Here is a 20,172-nt window from a genome sequence, read left to right as displayed (position 1 = left end):
TCTTTTAATGGACCAACATTTAAAGATGAATAAATAGAACGAGGCATGACATTAATAGAAGCTTCTAGATCTAACATAGCCTTTTCAACTCTAACACTACCAATTTTACAAGGGATAGTAAACATACTTGGATCCTTGCACTTAGGAGGTAGTTTCTTTTGGAGAACTGCTGAAACATTCTCCCCCATGTGAACTTTTTCATCTCCTCTTAATTTTCTCTTGGAGGTGCACAGTTCCTTAAGGACTTTAGCATATCGAGGTATTTGTTTTATAGCATCTAGTAAAGGAATATTTACCTCAACCTTGCGAAATGTGTCAAGGATGTCTTTCTCTTGTTCCTCCTTCTTGGATTTTGCAAACCGGCTTGGAAAAATAGGAGGTATCACAATAGGTAAGGGTTTTGCTCTGGTGGGTTACGCATCTTGAGATTTAGGCATCAATTCATTCTTCTCAAGCTCATCTTCTACATGCTTTGCCACTTTCTTACTAGGCTCTTGCAACTCCTTCCCACTTCTAAGGATGACAGCACTAACGTTTTGTTTTGGATTCACCTCAGATTTTGAAGGCAATCTCCCTAATACTTGAGACTCCAGACGGCTCACTGTAGTCGCCAATTGACTCATTTGGTTCTCCAAATTCTGAATGCTTGCTGTAGTTGCCTGCTGAAATTGTTGAGTGTTAGTCGCAAGTGATTTAACAATTTCTTCAAGAGATATACCTGACTTGGAGTTTGACTGTGGAGGTGCTGGTTGTCTTGGTGGATACTGTTGTGGGAATCCTGACGGCCTAACTCCATAGCTGAAGTTGGGATGATCCTTCCATCCCGGATTGTATGTTTGTGCATAAGGATCATACCTCCTCTGAGGCATGCCTGGAAATCCTCCAACTGCATTGGCTTGTTCAACGGGTTCTTCTTGAAGTGTAGGACACATATCGGTTGAATGACTCATATTGTAACAAATGCCACAAGTCTTCACCTGTTGCACATTACCTACAACAAACTTTTCTACAAGAGAAGTAAGTTTATCTAAACGTTGTTTAACAGAAGAAATATTTACCTCATTCACTTTCCTTGAAGTGAGATCTTGCCTGCGGCCAAATTGTTGTGCATTGGCAGCCATATTTGATATCAACTCCCTTGCTTGAGTAGGGGTCTTGTTCACCAACACACCTCCACTAGCAGCATCTATCATACTCCTATCCATTAATGACAGTCCTTCGTAAAAAAATTGAATAAGAAGTTGATCAAAAATCTGATGCTGAGGACAGCTGGCACACAATTGTTTGAATCGCTCCCAATACTCATACAAAGTCTCCCCAGGAAGTTGTCTGATCCTACAAATATCTTTTCTGATGTTGGCAGCTCTTGAAGCAGGAAAGTACTTCTCGAGGAACTGCTTCTTCAAACCATTCCACGTTGTAATCGATCCAGGAGCAAGTAGTACAACCAGTCTTTAACTAGCCCATCTACAGAGAACGGAAAAGCACGCAGCTTAATCTGCTCTTCAGTCACGCCTTGTGGCCTCATACTTGAACACACAACATGAAACTCCTTAAGATGTTTATGAGGATCTTCACCTGCAAAACCATGAAACTTGGGTAATAAATGAATGAGTCCAGACTTTAATTCAAAATTTACCTCCAAGTCTACATATTGAATGCAGAGTGGCTGTTGATTCAAGTCTGGTTCAGCTAACTCTCTAAGAGTTCTTTCTACATGTGCAGGTCTATCCATCACTTATTCTTCTGAATCGCTAGATGATTCAACTAAATTAGGCACTGTCTCCATTTCAGAAAGCAAAGGCGACGAGGATCGTTGCTTAGCTCGCTTCGTCAGCTGTCTCAGCTGGCGAGCTATCTTCTCAATTTCAGGATCAAACGAAAGTGTACCTGTACAAGAAGAACGAACCATACACCAAGTAAAACGTAAAAAGGATTAAATAAACGACACCAATCCCCGGCAACGGCGCCAAAATTTGATGGTTGTCGAAGCCAACAAAAATAAATTCATACTCTAAATAAATTGTGTATAGTGATTGAGCAGGGTCGTGTCCACAGAGATCGGTAATTATTTAAATCCTTTTGAAACGTAAAACGTAAAACGTAAAATGGGGGAATTGTTGACAATAATAAAAATCAAATTAAAATAACAAGAATGCAAATTAAAGTTGTAATTCAAATTGGAGAAAGCCCTGGTTGAAGGAATTAACTCAGCTTGGTTCGACTACTGGTCATTGATTCAAATATAGATTATTATTACTTATGAATAGACCGGTTATAGCTACTGAGACCTTCTAATAGCCAATCTCTCATTAACTAGTCGATAACCAAGGTACGACCATTGGTTATTTCCCTAATCAATAGACAACCCTAGATACGATCATAGGATTTAATCAATTGACAGCCTGAAAAACCAGAGAGACCCAAATCCTAATCAACACACATGATGATTCATTTAAATTAGATTGTTTATTCTCATAACACAACTCACTGCTATGTTATTTGTGACAAACATTAAAATCTTCATACGATGAATCTTTTAATTAACAATAGATTAAGTTGATAATTAAATAGTGGCCAATTACCTAATTAACAAACATAATCATGAAACTAATTCAGAGAATAAACAAATATCCAAAAAGCAATAAAACAATTAAAGCATAAGAAAGATCTCATAGTAGTGATGAATCAAAACTTCATTATCCTTCAACCAGAAAAATAGGTTTAGCTCTTCATAGAGAGAAGAGAAAAGTTTAGATCTAGGCTTTCTTTCTTTTTCTCCAATCAAAATCCCCTTTTTTCACAATAGATTCCTCCTTAAATACCCTCTCTCTCTTCTCTTTTAGAGTTCTATTTAAAATAAAATACTAATATCTGAAATATTAAATTCGTAATTATAAAAATAACCAAAAATACAAAACACGTTAAACTAAAAACTGCAGGTTCGCAGTTGACAGCACGCGCCCACGCCTTATCAACAAAGTTCTTCTGCCGCTCATAATTTCTCCAAGAGAACAATCATCCTTAAACATCATCTTGTAGCTCAATTTTATCACTAATCAATACAACTGCACCTACAAAAGTAAAACACAAGTAAATCACTATTATTAAGTGCAAAACATCGATATTAAGAGAAGTAAACAATGCAAAACTAGTGCATAAATTGCACTCTAACAGAAGGGAATACATAATCCCTAGACTCCCGAACTGATATCCTTTTCTTATTTAAATTTGATATGTTTTAAATTTAAAATCTTTTTTCCAATTTAAATTGGATATGTTTTAAATTCAAAATCTTATTTCCAATTTTATCTCCTTAAACTAATTTTTATTTTATTTCTATTTTTACCATCACTTATATATTAGGGTTTCATTGTACCAACTAGAATTTAACTCTAATTTTTTCTCCTCTTTTAGCAACAATCCTCAGAATTCACAATTCCTTTTACAGCTTAAGCCTTCGTTATCCAACAAATTCGTTGCAACTACTCTAGCAAGGACGAGATACAAGAAGATGGCATGTTGTCTAAAGAATCCATCACGCTTCCAAGGCTACAAAGTTGAAGAAAAGTTCGAACAATTTATCGAAATATGAAAGATTTTAGAAGAAAAGGGTTTCTAATTCCCGCCACAACCTTCTGAAATAATCCATATTATCTATTTATTATAGTAAGAAGGGGCTGATTGGAATTTTGTAAACATACAAGGGAATTTTTGCTACCGATTGTCTAGGAATTTTATGCCAATATGTTGGGGCAAGAGCAACGAAAAGTGTGGGTAAGGAACACTCAAGTCCCCTTAGACCCAAGAGTAATCAATGCTTTTTACAATTTACCTTCTAATGTTGACTGTGAATACTAAAATATGATTGGAAGCATGACCCCTAAGAAGTGGAATAGTGTGCTAAAAACCCTTACTATTGACGTGGGTTCATGGGCAAATGAGGAAGGTAGAGTAATAAATAGGATCAATTTGAAACCAATTGCCAAAATTTGGGTAAAGTTTTTAAAATCTAGATTGATACCCACAACACACACCACCACCGTGTCTCAAGAAAGGTGAGCATAACTGCTGAAGATGAACGTATTAAGAATGAAGGAGCCCTCACTACTCAAACCATAAAAAGAATTGTTGGAGAATTTACTGTAGCCATGCCAGAGCCTATTACTGTAGCAGGTGCAAGGAGGGTCATTGGGGTCGAAATAAGGTTACAAGAGTTGAGTGACAGTATCACTCAATGTGTAAAGGCATAGCGAAGAGAAAATAATAGATTTTGGAACTACTTAATGCATCTTGAAGACCACTTGCATCAATTTGTTGTCTACATGAAAAGCAAAAACATAGACTTTCCTAACACTTTACTACAACAATTTAACTTCCACCCAACAGAAGAAGATGCTCCAACCACTCAAGCAGCAACTAGTAAAAAGGAATCAGAGTCAACAGATGATGACCAACCAGCTCTAAAAGAAGCAGAGGGTGCTAAATCAGAAACCGACAGCTCACTAGGAGAAGAAGAAGAAAAAGGCCTAGAGGAGGAGAAAGAGGAAGTACCTCAAATGGTGCCTCCTAAACGAATGCAAAATACATCATCAGAGATTATCAAGATGAGCCAGAGGAGGATTAAGATGTTGAGCCCCCAATCCCAGTCCTCTCCAACAAGGGCAAAGAAAAAGTTTTGGATGAAGACAACTCAGAAGAAGATTCAGAGGACATTGATGCAGAACATGAAACAGCTAGGTTACTCAAACTGCTACGGAGAAGAAGTGCCTCCTAGACATCATTGCTAAAATCACTGCCAAGGACTCTGCTGCAACAAAACCTGCTCCAGCTGCTCCACACCAAAAGCCAACTAAATCTGCTTCCACAACTCCCAAGGGATTCAACAAACATAAAGGGGCCACCTCTTGAGTTGCTACATCACCAGAAGAATCACTAGGCTTGAGGATTTCACTAAGTAAGCCTCCAAGGCTTCAAATACTTACAATTGACTTCTAATGTGTCAATGAATCTTCACAACAAGAGATTATTCCCAATCTCTTAACCCATGTGTATCTCAACACTTACAATCTCTTAACTTGATTTTACAAAAATGATTACAAATGAATTTCTCTCACACACAGTGTTTGATCACAAATGAAAGTGCAATGTGTGAATAAATGAGATGAATACAAGGATTAAAGCTCAATGAAAGTTGTATGCTCAATATTTTGCTCAATGATAGTCGTTGGAATTGTTGTTGTTTGAATTTGATTGAGCTTATTTATAGTTAGACCTGAAAAATAGCCGTTATTGACTTTCTGTTCAAAGTCGAACTGCCATTAACTCAAAGTTGGATTGCCGTTTTAACTGGTCCAAGTTACCGTTGGACAGAATTTTAAATTATCAGATCGCCGTTTTCAAGATATCGGATTGCCGTTAGTTTCCAGAAACTAAACTCCAATTATGTTCGATGTCAGCTAGCTGTTATCAAGATGTCGGTTAGCCATTTGCTACCATGACGGCTACAATAAACTATTTTTTATAATTATAATTTTACCCCAAAACTTTATAAAATTATACTGTGGCCCTAAACTATATGAAACTTTTCACATAAGTCCTCCAGAAATCAAAGCAAAGATTATTGATTTCAAAGTTCTCAAACTCTTTTAATTAACCATAAACTTGAAAAACAACTAATTTCATAAAATCATTTTTCCATTAAATATAAAACCTTTATAATGTGAAAATAATGATTTATTTAAAATGTATAAAAACTAATTTGAGTTTTTAAAATCTCAACCATTCTTAATTTTGTTTGTTATCATCAAAATTAACATTATGAATATATAAATGTTAAAAAGCTCCCCCTTTTTTATGATGCCAAACTTTTCATGTATTTAAAGAATGATTGCACAAATTGCTCCCCCTAAATGTAAGCTTCCCTTACAATTTGAGCTTAAAAGATTAATCATTCTTAACCTTGTTTGTTATCATTAAAAATCAACATTATAGAAACATATATGTTAACAGTATTGTGTGTAGCTCTGCCATCTTGTATTTGTGTATGGAGTGAAAACTTAATGAAGATAAAGTGAGTTTTATACAATTTTTTAGATCGCAAAGTAGAGTTAATTCATGGATGAGGGCTGAAATTTTATCCCAACACTTAGGCTTTGGCTAAGTTTTATGAGAATACTGTAACAAAAGCTAGAAAATTAAAAAGGGTAGCAAAATTTCAAGTTTGGGGGAAAATTTTTGTTAACTCCAATAGCTTAAATTGCTGAGTAAACAGGGCTAAGCGTGTACCCCATATGCAGACTTGAGTCCAAAGGCAACAAGAGCCATAAGCTTTGTTGTAGCATAACAAAACAAAAAATTCAAAGAGAGAAAGTCCTCTGTATAGGGTATTGAGTAACTATGTCTGTTCATGATTCTCATGTTCAGCCTTGAATTTAAGATGTCTATAGATAAGACTGTGTAGTGAGCATTACTGTCGCAACTCTAATTTGTACATTGAGTGAGTAATTGGGTGTCATCACAATAAGTGATAGACATTCACATAAAAAATCAATGATACATTGAAGAGAAATCTTTAAAAAAAAAGAATATTTTGCTATAGCATAGTTTTGAACTTGTTTGTGATTTCTCCCCCATGTATGAATGTACTTGTGTTCTACCTCTAAAGTGTATGTAACAGCAGTGCAATGTTGTAGCATCTCTATAATTTGATCAAAGTGGCACACACACACCTTGGACAAAATGAGGCCTAAGTCTAGAACTAAATTGCTATGGCAATTTTGTGTGAGTAAGAGTGTGATCTAATAGTTGACGAATCCTTGCAATCTTGATGGCAGAGCTATGTTATTAATGTGTGATTGAGTGTTAATATTATTGTCATTACTTGAGGACAAGTAATGATTTAAATTTGGAGGTGTGATAACTCTATGAAATGAGAGTTATCATGGCATTTTTAGAGTAAAATCAATATTATTTAGAGAGTAAATAATGCGTTTTTTATTGCATTTTAATAATAGTTTGCATTAACATCCATTTTAGTTTAATTTTAGTAAATTTTGTTTGATTTCAAATAATTGTGTGCATAAATCATATACATAAGTGTAGGTAATTAGAAGCTCGAATCTCAAGAAAATGATGTTGTTGCAATAGGCTTACAAAAAGAATAAAAGAACATGGTTGCAGAAGAATTGAAATAAGTTTGGAACAGTGCAGATGGTTTATTGTTTTCTTGTTTATTTTTTAACCATGAGGATGTATTTGATGGCTAAAACTCTGCTGTTCATGTTTTTTTTACAGATTATAAACTAAATTTATTTGTGGTTGAGTGATAAACAATCTTGATGGTTTATTGACTGAATATATGTGTTGTTGCATGTTTGCTATAGCATTTTCTTTTGATAATATTTATTTATATTTATAATTTCGGCTGACTAATCCTTTAATGATACAAGTCAAGAAAGAGCCACAAAATGGCCTATCTTAGTGGAACATATTATAGCAATACTTGGTTTTAGATTGGGTTTCCTGAGTTGAGTTTTACTTGATTCCAAAAAGGACATACTTAATCTAAAATTAGTGATGAACTACACATAGAGATTCACCTTATAGGATAATTAAAACCTAAACGTGTAATGCTATATTTTATGTTGGCATAACAATTGGTCACTATTAGGTTGCGTAAAAATATAAGATATCCAACATGCGACAACTGAGGATACAATAGGATTCTGCCCAGTGCTATAGCAGAAGCTGTAGCAACCAAACCTAAAATTAGAAGAAACAGTCAAAACCATTAAGAGAGATTAATCACTTTATTACTCAATGCTCATTGGTTTTATCCCAGTGCTGTAGCAGAAGTTGTAGCGACTGAGCCTAAAATTAGAAGAAACGGTCAAAACTATTAGGTAAAACTAATTCACATGCTGCAAATTCACTTGACACGATAGCTAATAGCTTGGCAACTTGCTTATCCTTCACACATAGCATTAAAATAGATAGTTCCAACACAATACCAAGCAGGCCAAGCAAAAGTAAGTTCTTATTCGTTTGGGTGCACAACCTTAACATATTAAGATGTCATGCATAACCTACATAAGTTTTTATCATTTTAGGCTACATTTGCTGAGGAAGGACAACTATGAATAATATAAAATTTTAACATAATCACTAATTTTTAACCATTTCAGTAGCAATAAAATGTGATAGAGACTACTTTTGAGGATTTTAGAGCCAACACTAATCTTTAAATAGCATTTTATAGCACTATGGGGATGTTTGGCACCCTCCTTACATGGGGTTGCATCGCTTTCATATTTGGTTGTAGCAACTAGCTATATAAACTAAACTCGATTCCCAGTCAAGTTTAACTAATGAAATAGTTGTCGTTTTTAACTTTATAATAATAATAAATAAATATAATTTTTTAATATAATATAATATTATTTGTTAATTTTTATTATATTAAAAATATAAGTAAATAATGTATGTTTATTCTATTATAATAATTCATATATAAAATTGACTAATAGTTAATAAGTTAATGTAACTAATAGTAAATACTTTAAAAATATATAAAATAAGAACATAACATAATATTAATTATAATTATATTATAGTAATAATTACTAGATAAAATTGATTATTATTTAACAATTCAATATAACTAATAACAAAAATTTAATTATATTTATTTATATAATGGAATACAAAAGACAATTAAAAAAAATTATGTAAGCTCTACTTCCTATGAGCTATACTTAAAATTAATAATAACATAAAAATGATATAATATATTATTACATATACTACAGAACTCTTACTTGGATTATTTAGCACAATTTATTTTGTTAGTAAATATGTTCCAACTATTATATCACTTTGTGATTATGTGATTATCTTGTGGTATGCACAAATTTTTATTTTATCATCCTAAGTTGACTTTTGAATTAATCTTATAGGCTTTAACTATTTATTTATGCGTTATATTATTTGGAGATTATTTGATTAAATTATTTACTTTGATTTTTATTTCACAGGTTGTATATTTCGAAAATACTTCAAAATAAATCATGTTGCATAAAATTTAAGATTATAAGCTTCAATCTTTACGCAGAATTATGATGTTGTTGAACATTTAAACCAAAAAAATGTTAAATTTCTAAAATGTAACATTTCTATATTTAGTATTTTTCTAAGTACTAATAATATTATTTTTTAAAATAAATAATTTAAATTAATTACAAAAAAAATAATACAGTATAATGCAATACCAAACATGGTATAATTAAAAATTAATACAATACAGTGTAGAATCAAAAGTTGTATAGTATTATTCTAATACAGTCAGTGGCGGTGCCATGAATTATTTTTAGGAGGGGCTAAGTTCAAATAGTAATTTAATTCAAGAAAGTAATTAACAAATAACATATATCAAAATAAAAATTTATTAAAGTATTTAATTCAATACACTTATAATTGTCCTCGACGAGGTTTCATATGTTGAAAACGTTGAAGAATAAGAACGCTGATCCGAAACCGACGACAGAGACTGACGTGGAGTGGCCCTGACCTTGATGTGAAGAGCAGAATCGGGGACTGCCAAGATCTGTAACTGAGACGGGAGCTCTGGGAGAAAGACTCATTGGCGATGTAGTAACCTCATTATCAAGACTACAAGACATATATTTTTCTATGTATACATGTTGGTTTATAAATACTAATACTATTGGTGTCAATGTGCAAGTGTACACAACAAGTAATAAAGTGATGAGTATTCAAGATCGTCTCCACAAGGATTAATGTTATCAGATTTGCTACAACAATGTTAACAGTGCAGATTTTGTGCTAAAATAAAATAAACAATTAATGAAACTAATGTACTAATTAAAATAAAAACGCAATAAATAAATGCAACAAAGCAAACTATCACGTCAAGCTCAAGGATAAAACTAATGGGAATATATAGTAGTTGAGTGAATAAACTCTCCTAATGGTCTTGACTATTTCCTAATGGTTGGCTCGGTTGCCGCAGTATTTGCTACAACACTGGGTAGAATCCTTATGTATCCTCAGCTGTCGCATGTTGGATATCTTATATCTATATGTAACCTAACAGTGATTAGTTGTTATGCCAATATGAGATATAGCATTACACGTTTAGGTTCTATTTACCCTACAAGGTGAATCCTTATGTCTAGTTCATCACTAATTTTAGATTAAGCATGACCCTTTTGGAATACGTTAAACTCAATCCAGGAAACTCAATCTAAAACCAAGTATTGCTCTGATATGTTCCACTAAGATAGGCTCTTTTGCGGCGCTCTCCTAACTTGTATTATTAAATGGGTGATCAACTGAAATAATGAATAAAAATAAATACTATCAAAACAAACTGCTACAGCAAACATGCCGCAACACATATTTCCAGTCAATAAACCATCAAGATTGTTTATCACTCAACTACAAATAAATTAGTTCATGATTTGCAAAAGAAAAATAAAGAATAAAGTTTCAGCCATGAAACACGTCTCCATGAATAAATAGAAAACATGAAAACAAGAGAAGAATAAGAAGGATTGAGCTCCCAATTGATTTCTGCAAATTCTCCTTTTGTGCAGCCCTTAATCTCTCTCTTGAATCTTGTTTTTCTTTTGTTTCTTTGTGTTTTTCTCCTTGGGTGACGACTCCCTTTATTCCTTATGATGTGTGCTTCTTTTATAACTGAAAATTAGGGTAAACGGAAGCCTAGGGCGCGTATAAGTCAAATTAAGAAAGTGTAGATCGCAATTATACAAGTATCCCGCGTAGAATTTTCTCTGTCGTTGTTCCAGGATTGCTACGGCAATGGTTGCTACAGCAACTACACTATTCCAGATTTGTTTCAACTCTTTTGTAGCCATGTTCTTTCCTTATTTTTGCAAGCCTATTGCATAGCATTCCTTCCATGAATTATAAACTTCTGGAAACCTACAATTATGCACACAATTTGAGCACAAATTACTTTAAATCGAGCAAAACTTATTAAGATTGACTAAAATGATTATTTATGCAAAATGTAACAAAAATGCAATAGAAACACATAATTTACTCTCTAAGTAGTATTGATTTAAGTTTAAAAGTGGCATGATAACTCTCATTTCATACAGTTATCACACCCCCAAACTTAAACCATTACTTGTCCTCAAGTAATGACAATAACACGAACACTTCAATCACACAATCATGCAATAAATAACTTAGCCCTGTCATCAAATTTGCAAGAATTCTTCCACCCTCATATCACACTCTTAATCATACAAAAGAGTCATAGCAGTTCAGTTCTAGACTTAGGCTCCATTCTGTCTAAAGTGTGTATGTGCCACTTTGATCAAATTTTAGATGTGCTACAGCATTGCACAAACTTTGTATACAAATCAGAGGTAGAACACAAATATATTCACATATGGGGGAGCAGAACTCACAATTATATTCAAACTGTGCTACAATTTTTTTTTCAATTAAACCCTTTAATGCAATATTGAGCTTTCATGTGAATGCCTATCACTTGTAATGACGACACCCAATTAGTCACTCAAAGTACATGTCAGAGTTGCTACAGCAACACCTTCAGGATGTTATATCTAGGTCATACCTTTGGACGCCTTTGACTCAAGGCTGAACATGGGGCTCATAAACAGACCAGGTTACTAAGTATCTTAGGCAACAGACCTCTTTATTTTTCATTCCTTAATCACTTTTTTTTTCTTTTTTTTTCAATGGATAATTGCTGCAGCATTGCTCATAACTCTTGCTACCTTTGGACTCAAGTTTGCATATGGGGTACATACTCAACCTTGGTTACTCAGCAACTTAAGCCATTGGAACAAAATTATTTCATAACAAGCACAGTTCAACAAAATTTTCCCCCAAACTTGAGATATTTTCTACACTTTTTTTTGGTTTTCCTAGCTCTGCTATGACATTCTTATAAAACTCAACCAAAGTCCAAGTGTCGGGACAGAAGTTCAACCTCCATCTATAACAAACTGCTACAGCAAACATGCCGCAACACATATTTCCAGTCAATAAACCATCAAGATTGTTTATCACTCAACTACAAATAAATTAGTTCATGATTTGTAAAAGAAAAATAAAGAACAAATTTTCAGCCATGAAACACATCTCCATGAATAAATAGAAAACATGAAAACAAGAGAAGAATAAGAAGGATTGAGCTCCCAATTGATTTCTGCAAATTCTCCTTTTGTGCAGTCCTTAATCTCTCTCTTGAATCTTGTTTTTCTTTTGTTTCTTTGTGTTTTTCTCCTTGGGTGACTGCTCCCTTTATTCCTTATGATGTGTGCTTCTTTTATAACTGAAAATTAGGGTAAATGGAAGCCTAGGGCGCGCATAAGTCAGATTAGGAAACTGTAGATCGCAATTCTGCAAGTATCCTGCGTAGAATTTTCTCTGTCATTGTTCCAGGATTGCTACAGCAATGGTTGCTATAGCAACTATACTGTTTCAGATTTGTTTCAACTCTTTTGTAGCCATGTTTTTTCCTTATTTTTGCAAGCCTATTGCATAGCATTTATTCCATGAATTATAAGCTTCTGGAAACCTACAATTATGCACACAATTTGAGTACAAATTACTTTAAATCGAGCAAAACTTATTAAAATTAAACTAAAATGAATATTTATGCAAAATGTAACTAAAATGCAATAGAAACACATCATTTACTCTCTAAGTAAAATTGATTTAAGTCTACAAGTGTCATGATAACTCTCATTTCATTGAGTTATCAATACAACAAGACTATCATTTAACTATTGATCTCTCATCCAATTTCGCAGACGATTTTTCACAAAATTCATATCTGAAAATGCCCTTTCTACTGTAGTTGTGGCAACTAGTAAAATAAATGGTAATGTCATCAATAAATAAACTAATGAATATAATTTATCCTTTTTAGTCTCAACCAATTTTCTTGCTAGCTCACCAATCCCTTTTATTCCTGAAAAATTTTTGTCAGAACTCACATCCATAATATAAACATCAAGTTGAGTTTCAAGTGCCACAAGATCCACTAGAAAAAAATCATTTGGATAAAACTCAGTAAGGCGAAGTAGTTTTTGTTTATCAAATCCTGCAAATGAGTCATTGGGGCATAAACATACCACACAAAGAAGCAACTCAATATTCGTCTTATTGAAACGATTACTTAATTCTTGAAGTTGCATGTCTAAAATTGCATAAATAATTCAACACGAAAATTATGCAAATTTGTGACCTTTTGAGCCTTCCGTTGTGATCTCCCTTGAGTTTGAAATAAATCATCCATATTAGGAACATCAATATCGTGCTTCACACAATAAGAAGAAGTTCCGCTAAGTAAAGAGTCTAATCCATTCTCTCTCATTTTTTGCAAGTTTCTCTTATACACTCCAATTAATTTTATAGCATCTGCAATGTCTTGATCTTTTTGTCGTAATGCTTGTGATAACTCATGTGCAAATCCAAGTATTTTTTTCATTAACAACAAGTTAAACACAAAATCAAATGATTGTATGCACTTCAATAACATTACAGCCTGAAATCTTTGTTCAGAATTCCCCTCATTTGAAATTATCTCAAGCACATCAACAATAGACAGAAACATGGTGATTATGCTCAACAACGTGTCATAATGTGAGCCTCAACATGTATCAGCAGATCTATTTAGAGTAATCTATTGATTTAAACCTCTTCCACTTGAAAGTTCACCATCATCAAGTGCTTTAATAATGGCTTGAGCATGTTTCACTTGAAGGATATCACGACATTTTGCTGAAGCACCAACAACATTAACTAACACTGTAACTAAATTGAAAAAAGAATTAACTTCTTAATGCTTCTTTGCCACAGAAATAAGAGCCAGTTGAAATTGATGTGCAAAACAATGAATAAAGTAAGCACATTTGTTGTCTTCCAAAATCAGTGCTTTTAGACCATTGAACTCACCTTGCATATTACTAGCTCCATCATATCCTTGTCCACGCAACCTAAACATACTCAATCCATGTCTGGAGAATAACCTGTCAAGTGCCTCTTTAAGTGAAATAGATGTAGTACTAGTAACATGTTCAATTCCAATAAAACGTTCAACCGCATAGCCATTTTTATCCACATAACGCAAAACAACAGCCATTTGCTCCTCTGCAGAAATAATACGAGATTTATCAATAAGGAGAGAAAACAAAACATCACCCATCTCATTAATAATAATATTAGTATTTTCAATTACAGCACAACTTACAATGTCTTTTTTAATCTCATTTGATGTCATTTGAAGATTTCCAGGAGCATTATCAAAAGTGACAACATTAATGTCTTCATTATGATCAGTAAGAAACGTAGAAGCTCAAGAAAATTCCCTCGGTTGCTTGAATCTCTAGACTCATCATGCCCACGAAATGCAAGCCCTTGTTTTAATAAAAATCGAATGCAATCAATAGTAGCTATCATGTAGGGATGGCAACCAAACCCGAACCCGGATCCGAATCGGACCCGGATTGAACCCAGAAAATCCGGTCCGGGTTCAACCTGCACCGGAATGATTTTTATCTGAAATTCGGATCAGTTTTTGAAAACCCGCATGTTTCAGGTCCGGATCCGATTTCAGGTGAACCCGCAAATTCAGAACCCAGACTCGGATATTATTTATTTTAATATTAATTTTTATCCGCAAATCTATAAATATAAATAGAAAAATAAAAAAAAACAAAAGTAAACCCTAGATCTCTCAATCTCTCTCGTTCCTCTATCGAAATCTCGAATTCTCGATCTCTCACTCTCTTTAACTGAACTCTACTGTAATTTCTCCTCTCAATCTCTCAAGTCTCATCCGTTCCTCTCTCAATCTCTCTCACCTGTGACCTGTTCCTCAGTCCTCACTTAATCTATCTCACTCTCTCTTCAAGTCTCCTGTAATCTCTTTTTTAGATTAGATCGGATCCTTCGCGGTGTGGCCTGTCATCACCTTCACAGTGCGGCTGTGTTCGTTTCATCACTCATTAGCATCATTCGTCTCATCTCTCACTCTGTCGCAGCCAGCAAAAGGGGTTGAAATTCACAACTGGGATCATCATCTTCTTCTTCATCATATCGTGGCTGTGTTCCACAATAAGTTTTTGGCGTTGCGTGTTCTTTTATCTAAAGTTTCATCATTATTTAGAACACGGTGTTAAGAGTTGTGTGCGGAGACTACAGACGAGAGCATTAAGCATATACAGAATAGAGACAACTGGAATTGATTACTAGACATGATCGGCAATTTTGACAGCTGGCGGAAGTGGTCTAAATGGTCAATCATCATCTTGAACACCTTGCATTGTTGGCCAGAGAAATAGAAGATAAAAATAAAGCAATTCGGGTTCAAAACCCGGAATTCGAAAACCTGAATTTTTCCAGGTTGAACCCGGACCGAACCCGGATTAAAAAAAAAAGGGTTCAATGCCGGTCTGGTTATGAGAATTTTGTGTCCAGGTCCGGATCCAGAACTGCCAAACCCAGACTCGGACCCAGAAATTGCCATCCCTACTATCATGTGAGCTCGATAATTGCTTCGATGCTTGTCAGAATGTCTTGCGTAGGCTGTTCGAATGTGTTGATTTTGATTCATCAACATTTCACATTTCTCCCTAGCTTTGTTATGGGCACTATCAACATCTCCCATATGTTCAATAAATTTTTCAGGTTTCCTCCAATTTCTAAAACCTTTACCAACAAACGAATCACCACTCCCTTTATTACCAATCTCTTCTTTAAAAAGATAACAAAAGAGACAAAATGCTACATCTTTTTCTATATTATATTCCAACCAAGATCCAAATTTCCCAAACCAATTACTACCAAACCGCCATTTTTGGTTTCCAAAATCTGAAAGTTTGAAGTTGTGATTTTTAGACTGAACAGGACCTCTCTGTAAGTATGCTCTTCGGACTTGATCTTGAATATTAGGAATATAACAAGAGATTGGAATTCGTAAACCAGGATCTGTAGGAAGATCTTGTAAATTGAATTCTACATCTTGATTTGAGCTATATTTTATTTTTTTCAGAGAAGGTTGTGATAATGACTTTCTTGAGTAATATTTTTCCATAACTGTAACAAATAAACATAATTAATTGTGATAATTTAAATAGAAACTCAATACAATTTCCATGTCAAAATATAAAAAAAATTATAAAATTATAAAATATTACTTTAAGAAACCAATTGCTCAACTAACTGCTCAACCACTAAGTTACTAACACATCACTACATAACCCATGGCAGTGTTATTCTATTATTTATAATTAGTAAAATTAAAAGCATTGCCACTTTATTACCCAAGTGACCCCACGAAGCATTGCCAGTTTGCCACAAAAAGTTAAAGCTAATAATCTTATTCAATTCAAAAAGGTATAAACCAATTAAAAAATCAAAACATTAAATCATAAAGTGGCGAAGGTACTGAATAATCAAAATAGTTTAATCAATTCTTAATAATTAATATAAAAGCTGCAAAGGGGCAATGGTAGTACCAGAAAAATTGTAAAGATGAGGTGATGCAAGGCTACAAGTGCAAGCTGCAGGTTGTCGCGTTTATGGCATGGGAGTTGGATAGAGAGAGACGACAGGCTGACGGTAGAGGTTTTTCTGTGCAAAATAATGATGGTGGTTAGGGATTTAAATTTGAGTTTTTTTTTTTAATTTCTCAATGTTGTATTAAAATATTGATCTTTTAGTTATTTTAAAAATTTATCAGGGGCTTTATTGTAAATCTACTTAAGCCCCTGCTAGCTCTCAAATGACGCCGCCACTGAATACAGTGTTAATATAATACAAAATAATACAATATATATGCATAATCATAATGCAATACAACATAAAAAAACCATATAGTGATAATAAAATGTGTCAGAGACACTACTTTTCAGGCTTATTCTAAAAAAATATAGAAAATATTAGTCCAAATTTGTGGAAAGTGATGCACCCATTCTATATGAAAATGCTTTATAGCTAAATTGATGTAACATAGGGATAAATTGAATGAAACACGAGGATCATATTTATCTTACTGAACATTTGATCATATCAAATTATCAATTCGAACTGTAAAATTTGATCCCCTCATTATACTTCATCAGCCCCCACTAATCACTTTTATGCTAATACCTATTTTATCCTTACATAAAATGACTTAAAATGGTAAATAGCCTTTAAGTGCACCCACATGATAATTTTTATTAATATGTAATCTAGCCAATCTAATTTCTTAAACCTTAATTTTTTAAATTATTATTTCTTCTCAAATATTATGTACTCTACTTTTATAATTATGGAAGAAATTAATTTACAATCCTCAATAAAGGACAATGAAGAAGTATCAAATTAATTTACAGTATTCAATAGAAGATGATGAAGAGGTACCAAATATTTTTCTATGGTTATGATAACAATGGACAAGACCTTTAAAAAGAAAGAGTGAGATTATAGCAACTATGAGAGTTTTTTTCCCTTTTTAAAATAGATTTTATAATTTTTATAAATGGGTGCTTGGAAAAAAATATAAAAAATTATAATTAGTGTAAAATCAAGATTTAGTGAGATATGTTAAGAGATAAAAGATTACATTAAAATTTTTAATGGAGTTAACCTATAAATGAGGACCGGTGAGATATAATAAAGAATCAAATTAATATATTGTCTTCTTTTGTATTCACTCCGCGGATGTTACTAATCAGAATCTAGTATTGATCTTTTAATAATATTTTCTTACAAGTATATTTATAAGTTAAGATTTAGTTATCATATATTTATATTCAAATAACCTCCAATCACAGCTTTGCTAAGAAGTTAGTACAAAAACAAAATCAGTACCGAATTTAAATCCTATTATGAGTGGCTACAACGTTTGAATCATTGCAAGGATAGCTACAGAACCAAGATGGAAGGGATGCGTTGATTAACTAGATGAACGAAGAAGGCATTCTTGTAATACAATTAGGGACCCACCTATGTTGCAACAGTTGTAACATACCACACATTTTGTCTCCATTCTAAACTGCCGTTGGATGTAAATTAAATGAATCTAAAGGTTGGAATTAAATGGTTGATAAATGAGGAATAAACCGGGAATCGTTGATGCCAGTTGCACAAAATTCATCTGATTAAACCAATTATGTCTTATGTATGAAAAATATAAATTAGGGTTTGATGATCGTGGTTGAGAATCAATTTGGAGACACCTAAATCGAACGAAATTTGTAGCAATTTCTTAGGGAAAAATTTTTGATTATTTACGTATGTTGCACGTTTGGGCTGGGGTTGTAAGGCAGATCAATTAAATGGTGAATTTGTTTGTGTTGGGAAAATATACTCTTTAAAAGCATATGTGTTTATTTAATAGTAATAAATATTTTTTCTGATTAATAAAATTAATGAGGTATTTTATTCAAATATCTTAATTGCATTAATATTTTTATTAAAGTCCATTTAATCATATTATATGTATTTATGTGATCACCATGTGGATTCACAGAAGACATAAATACAAGTTATCTTATGATTAAATAAATTTAGTTCGCAGTTGATAAATAAAGTTGGGCACTTTATTTAGGTATAGACTGTAATAGATTCATTGAATGATTTGTCTTAATCATATAAGAATTTATTGATGTAGTACGACTACATTGAACAGGATCACATATGAGATTTAATTAACTTTGTAATAACTGTCAGACTTATTAAATCTCATAGGCATTGATTTTACTGTAATCTTAATCTTGAGTTAATTATGATTTCATGATTGTAATTGTTATTTCATTTGAGTTACCAATGGGCACGACACATCCTTGTGGTCAAGATTACCCGGTATCTTGGTGGGAGCAATTATGAGTATTGGAGTTATGGATTAACAATATAGAATTTGTACAACACATCTCTTGATAGGTTTTCGGCACTTGATCATAGAATTCTCTGGCCAGAGTGTGTCAACATATTTCGTATGTTGAAAATGATCATTAGAGAAAACCAGTAAGGATCAAGGAATAAGATGTTATTAAATTGATTGGACAGTTGAGATATCAATTTAATTAACGATGTGGTACAAAGGATTGTGCAGTAAAGAAATCAATGTGGCTTGGGACGAATTATTATTCGAGCATACAATTATGGAAGTCAGTTCCAATCTTTTAGTGGAGTAGATTTAGAATTAAATAATTGGGCTAATTTAATTACAGGCATAATTATTGTAGCCACTATTGTATGTTCCCAAATGATCCCCGAGTTAGCTCATTTAATTGATTGCACCACTACTGGACTAATAAGTAAGATAACTAGCTATTTGGGTCAAAAGCCTAAATATATCATTTAGTGGGAGGCTCCATTTAATTAGCTTTTGTGTAAGGGGCCTTATGTTATTTTACAAGGTGGGTCCCCTATTGAAAAAGCAAATAACGTGGGTTTTGTTTTTTGATTATTTGGAGCCTAGGGTTTTCACTAAAGGGTGATATAAAAGGCTTATTTTTCTCTAAAGAAAAAAAATAGAAGCCACTTTTGTAGATCAGAGAAAAAGATTTTTCTCTCTATTGTTGAGAGAAAAATTTTCTCGTGCTAGTTGCTTTGGTAGTGATAAAGGCGCCCACACGTCAAGTGCAGATCGAACCTGAGTCATAACCTGGAAGATCATTTGTGACAGTTCGTGATCTAACAAGCGTGGTGGTGACGGATCGTGATCTAACAGGAGTGGTGGTGACGGATCGTGATCTAACAGGAGTGGTGGTGGCGGATCGTGATCTAGGAGCCTAAATCACTTCAACGGAAAAATCCAAATCGGATTTTCAAGGTACGATTTCTAGAATACAAATTCTTATATATTATATAAGAGCGATCTTCAAAAGGTTTTATAAAAAATTTAAAAACCTAATTTTTCCCCAACAGTTTGTGCAGTAGGTGTAATTGATTTCATTTGACAAATACTGTGGAGGCACCAAAATCGGAAGAAGATGATCGCAATATTCTTCAGGTAGAATATTTGGATTATTCACCAATGCTGCAACTCGGGCTATGTTGGCTGAACGAATTCGATGGCAATTTTGTTACTGTAGCTGGCGTAAGTGATTTCAAATTAAAGAATAATATGGAGATACTGAGATTGAAAGAAGATGA

The 20,172-nt window shown here is 33.3% G+C and overlaps 1 protein-coding gene and 1 non-coding gene across 2 annotated transcripts; one reads left to right on the top strand and one right to left on the bottom strand.

The window, feature by feature from the left end:
* The first annotated feature begins 1,251 nt into the window (after positions 1-1,251).
* Positions 1,252-1,358, top strand: LOC127902861 (small nucleolar RNA R71). Its single transcript, XR_008055497.1, has one exon. It is a non-coding gene; the product is annotated as a small nucleolar RNA R71 (small nucleolar RNA).
* An 11,448-nt stretch (positions 1,359-12,806) lies between these two features.
* LOC127902381 (uncharacterized) lies at positions 12,807-14,230 on the bottom strand. Its single transcript, XM_052441288.1, has 4 exons — positions 13,981-14,230; positions 13,723-13,806; positions 12,980-13,126; positions 12,807-12,889 (listed from the first exon to the last, which is right to left on the bottom strand). Exons 1-4 carry the CDS (start codon positions 14,228-14,230, stop codon positions 12,807-12,809), a joined length of 564 nt encoding a protein of 187 aa, XP_052297248.1.
* Positions 14,231-20,172: the final 5,942 nt, after the last annotated feature.

This window comes from Citrus sinensis, chromosome 5, assembly GCF_022201045.2.
Source record: "Citrus sinensis cultivar Valencia sweet orange chromosome 5, DVS_A1.0, whole genome shotgun sequence".
Lineage (NCBI taxonomy): Eukaryota > Viridiplantae > Streptophyta > Magnoliopsida > Sapindales > Rutaceae > Citrus > Citrus sinensis.
This window is presented reverse-complemented; position numbering and strand designations above follow the sequence as displayed.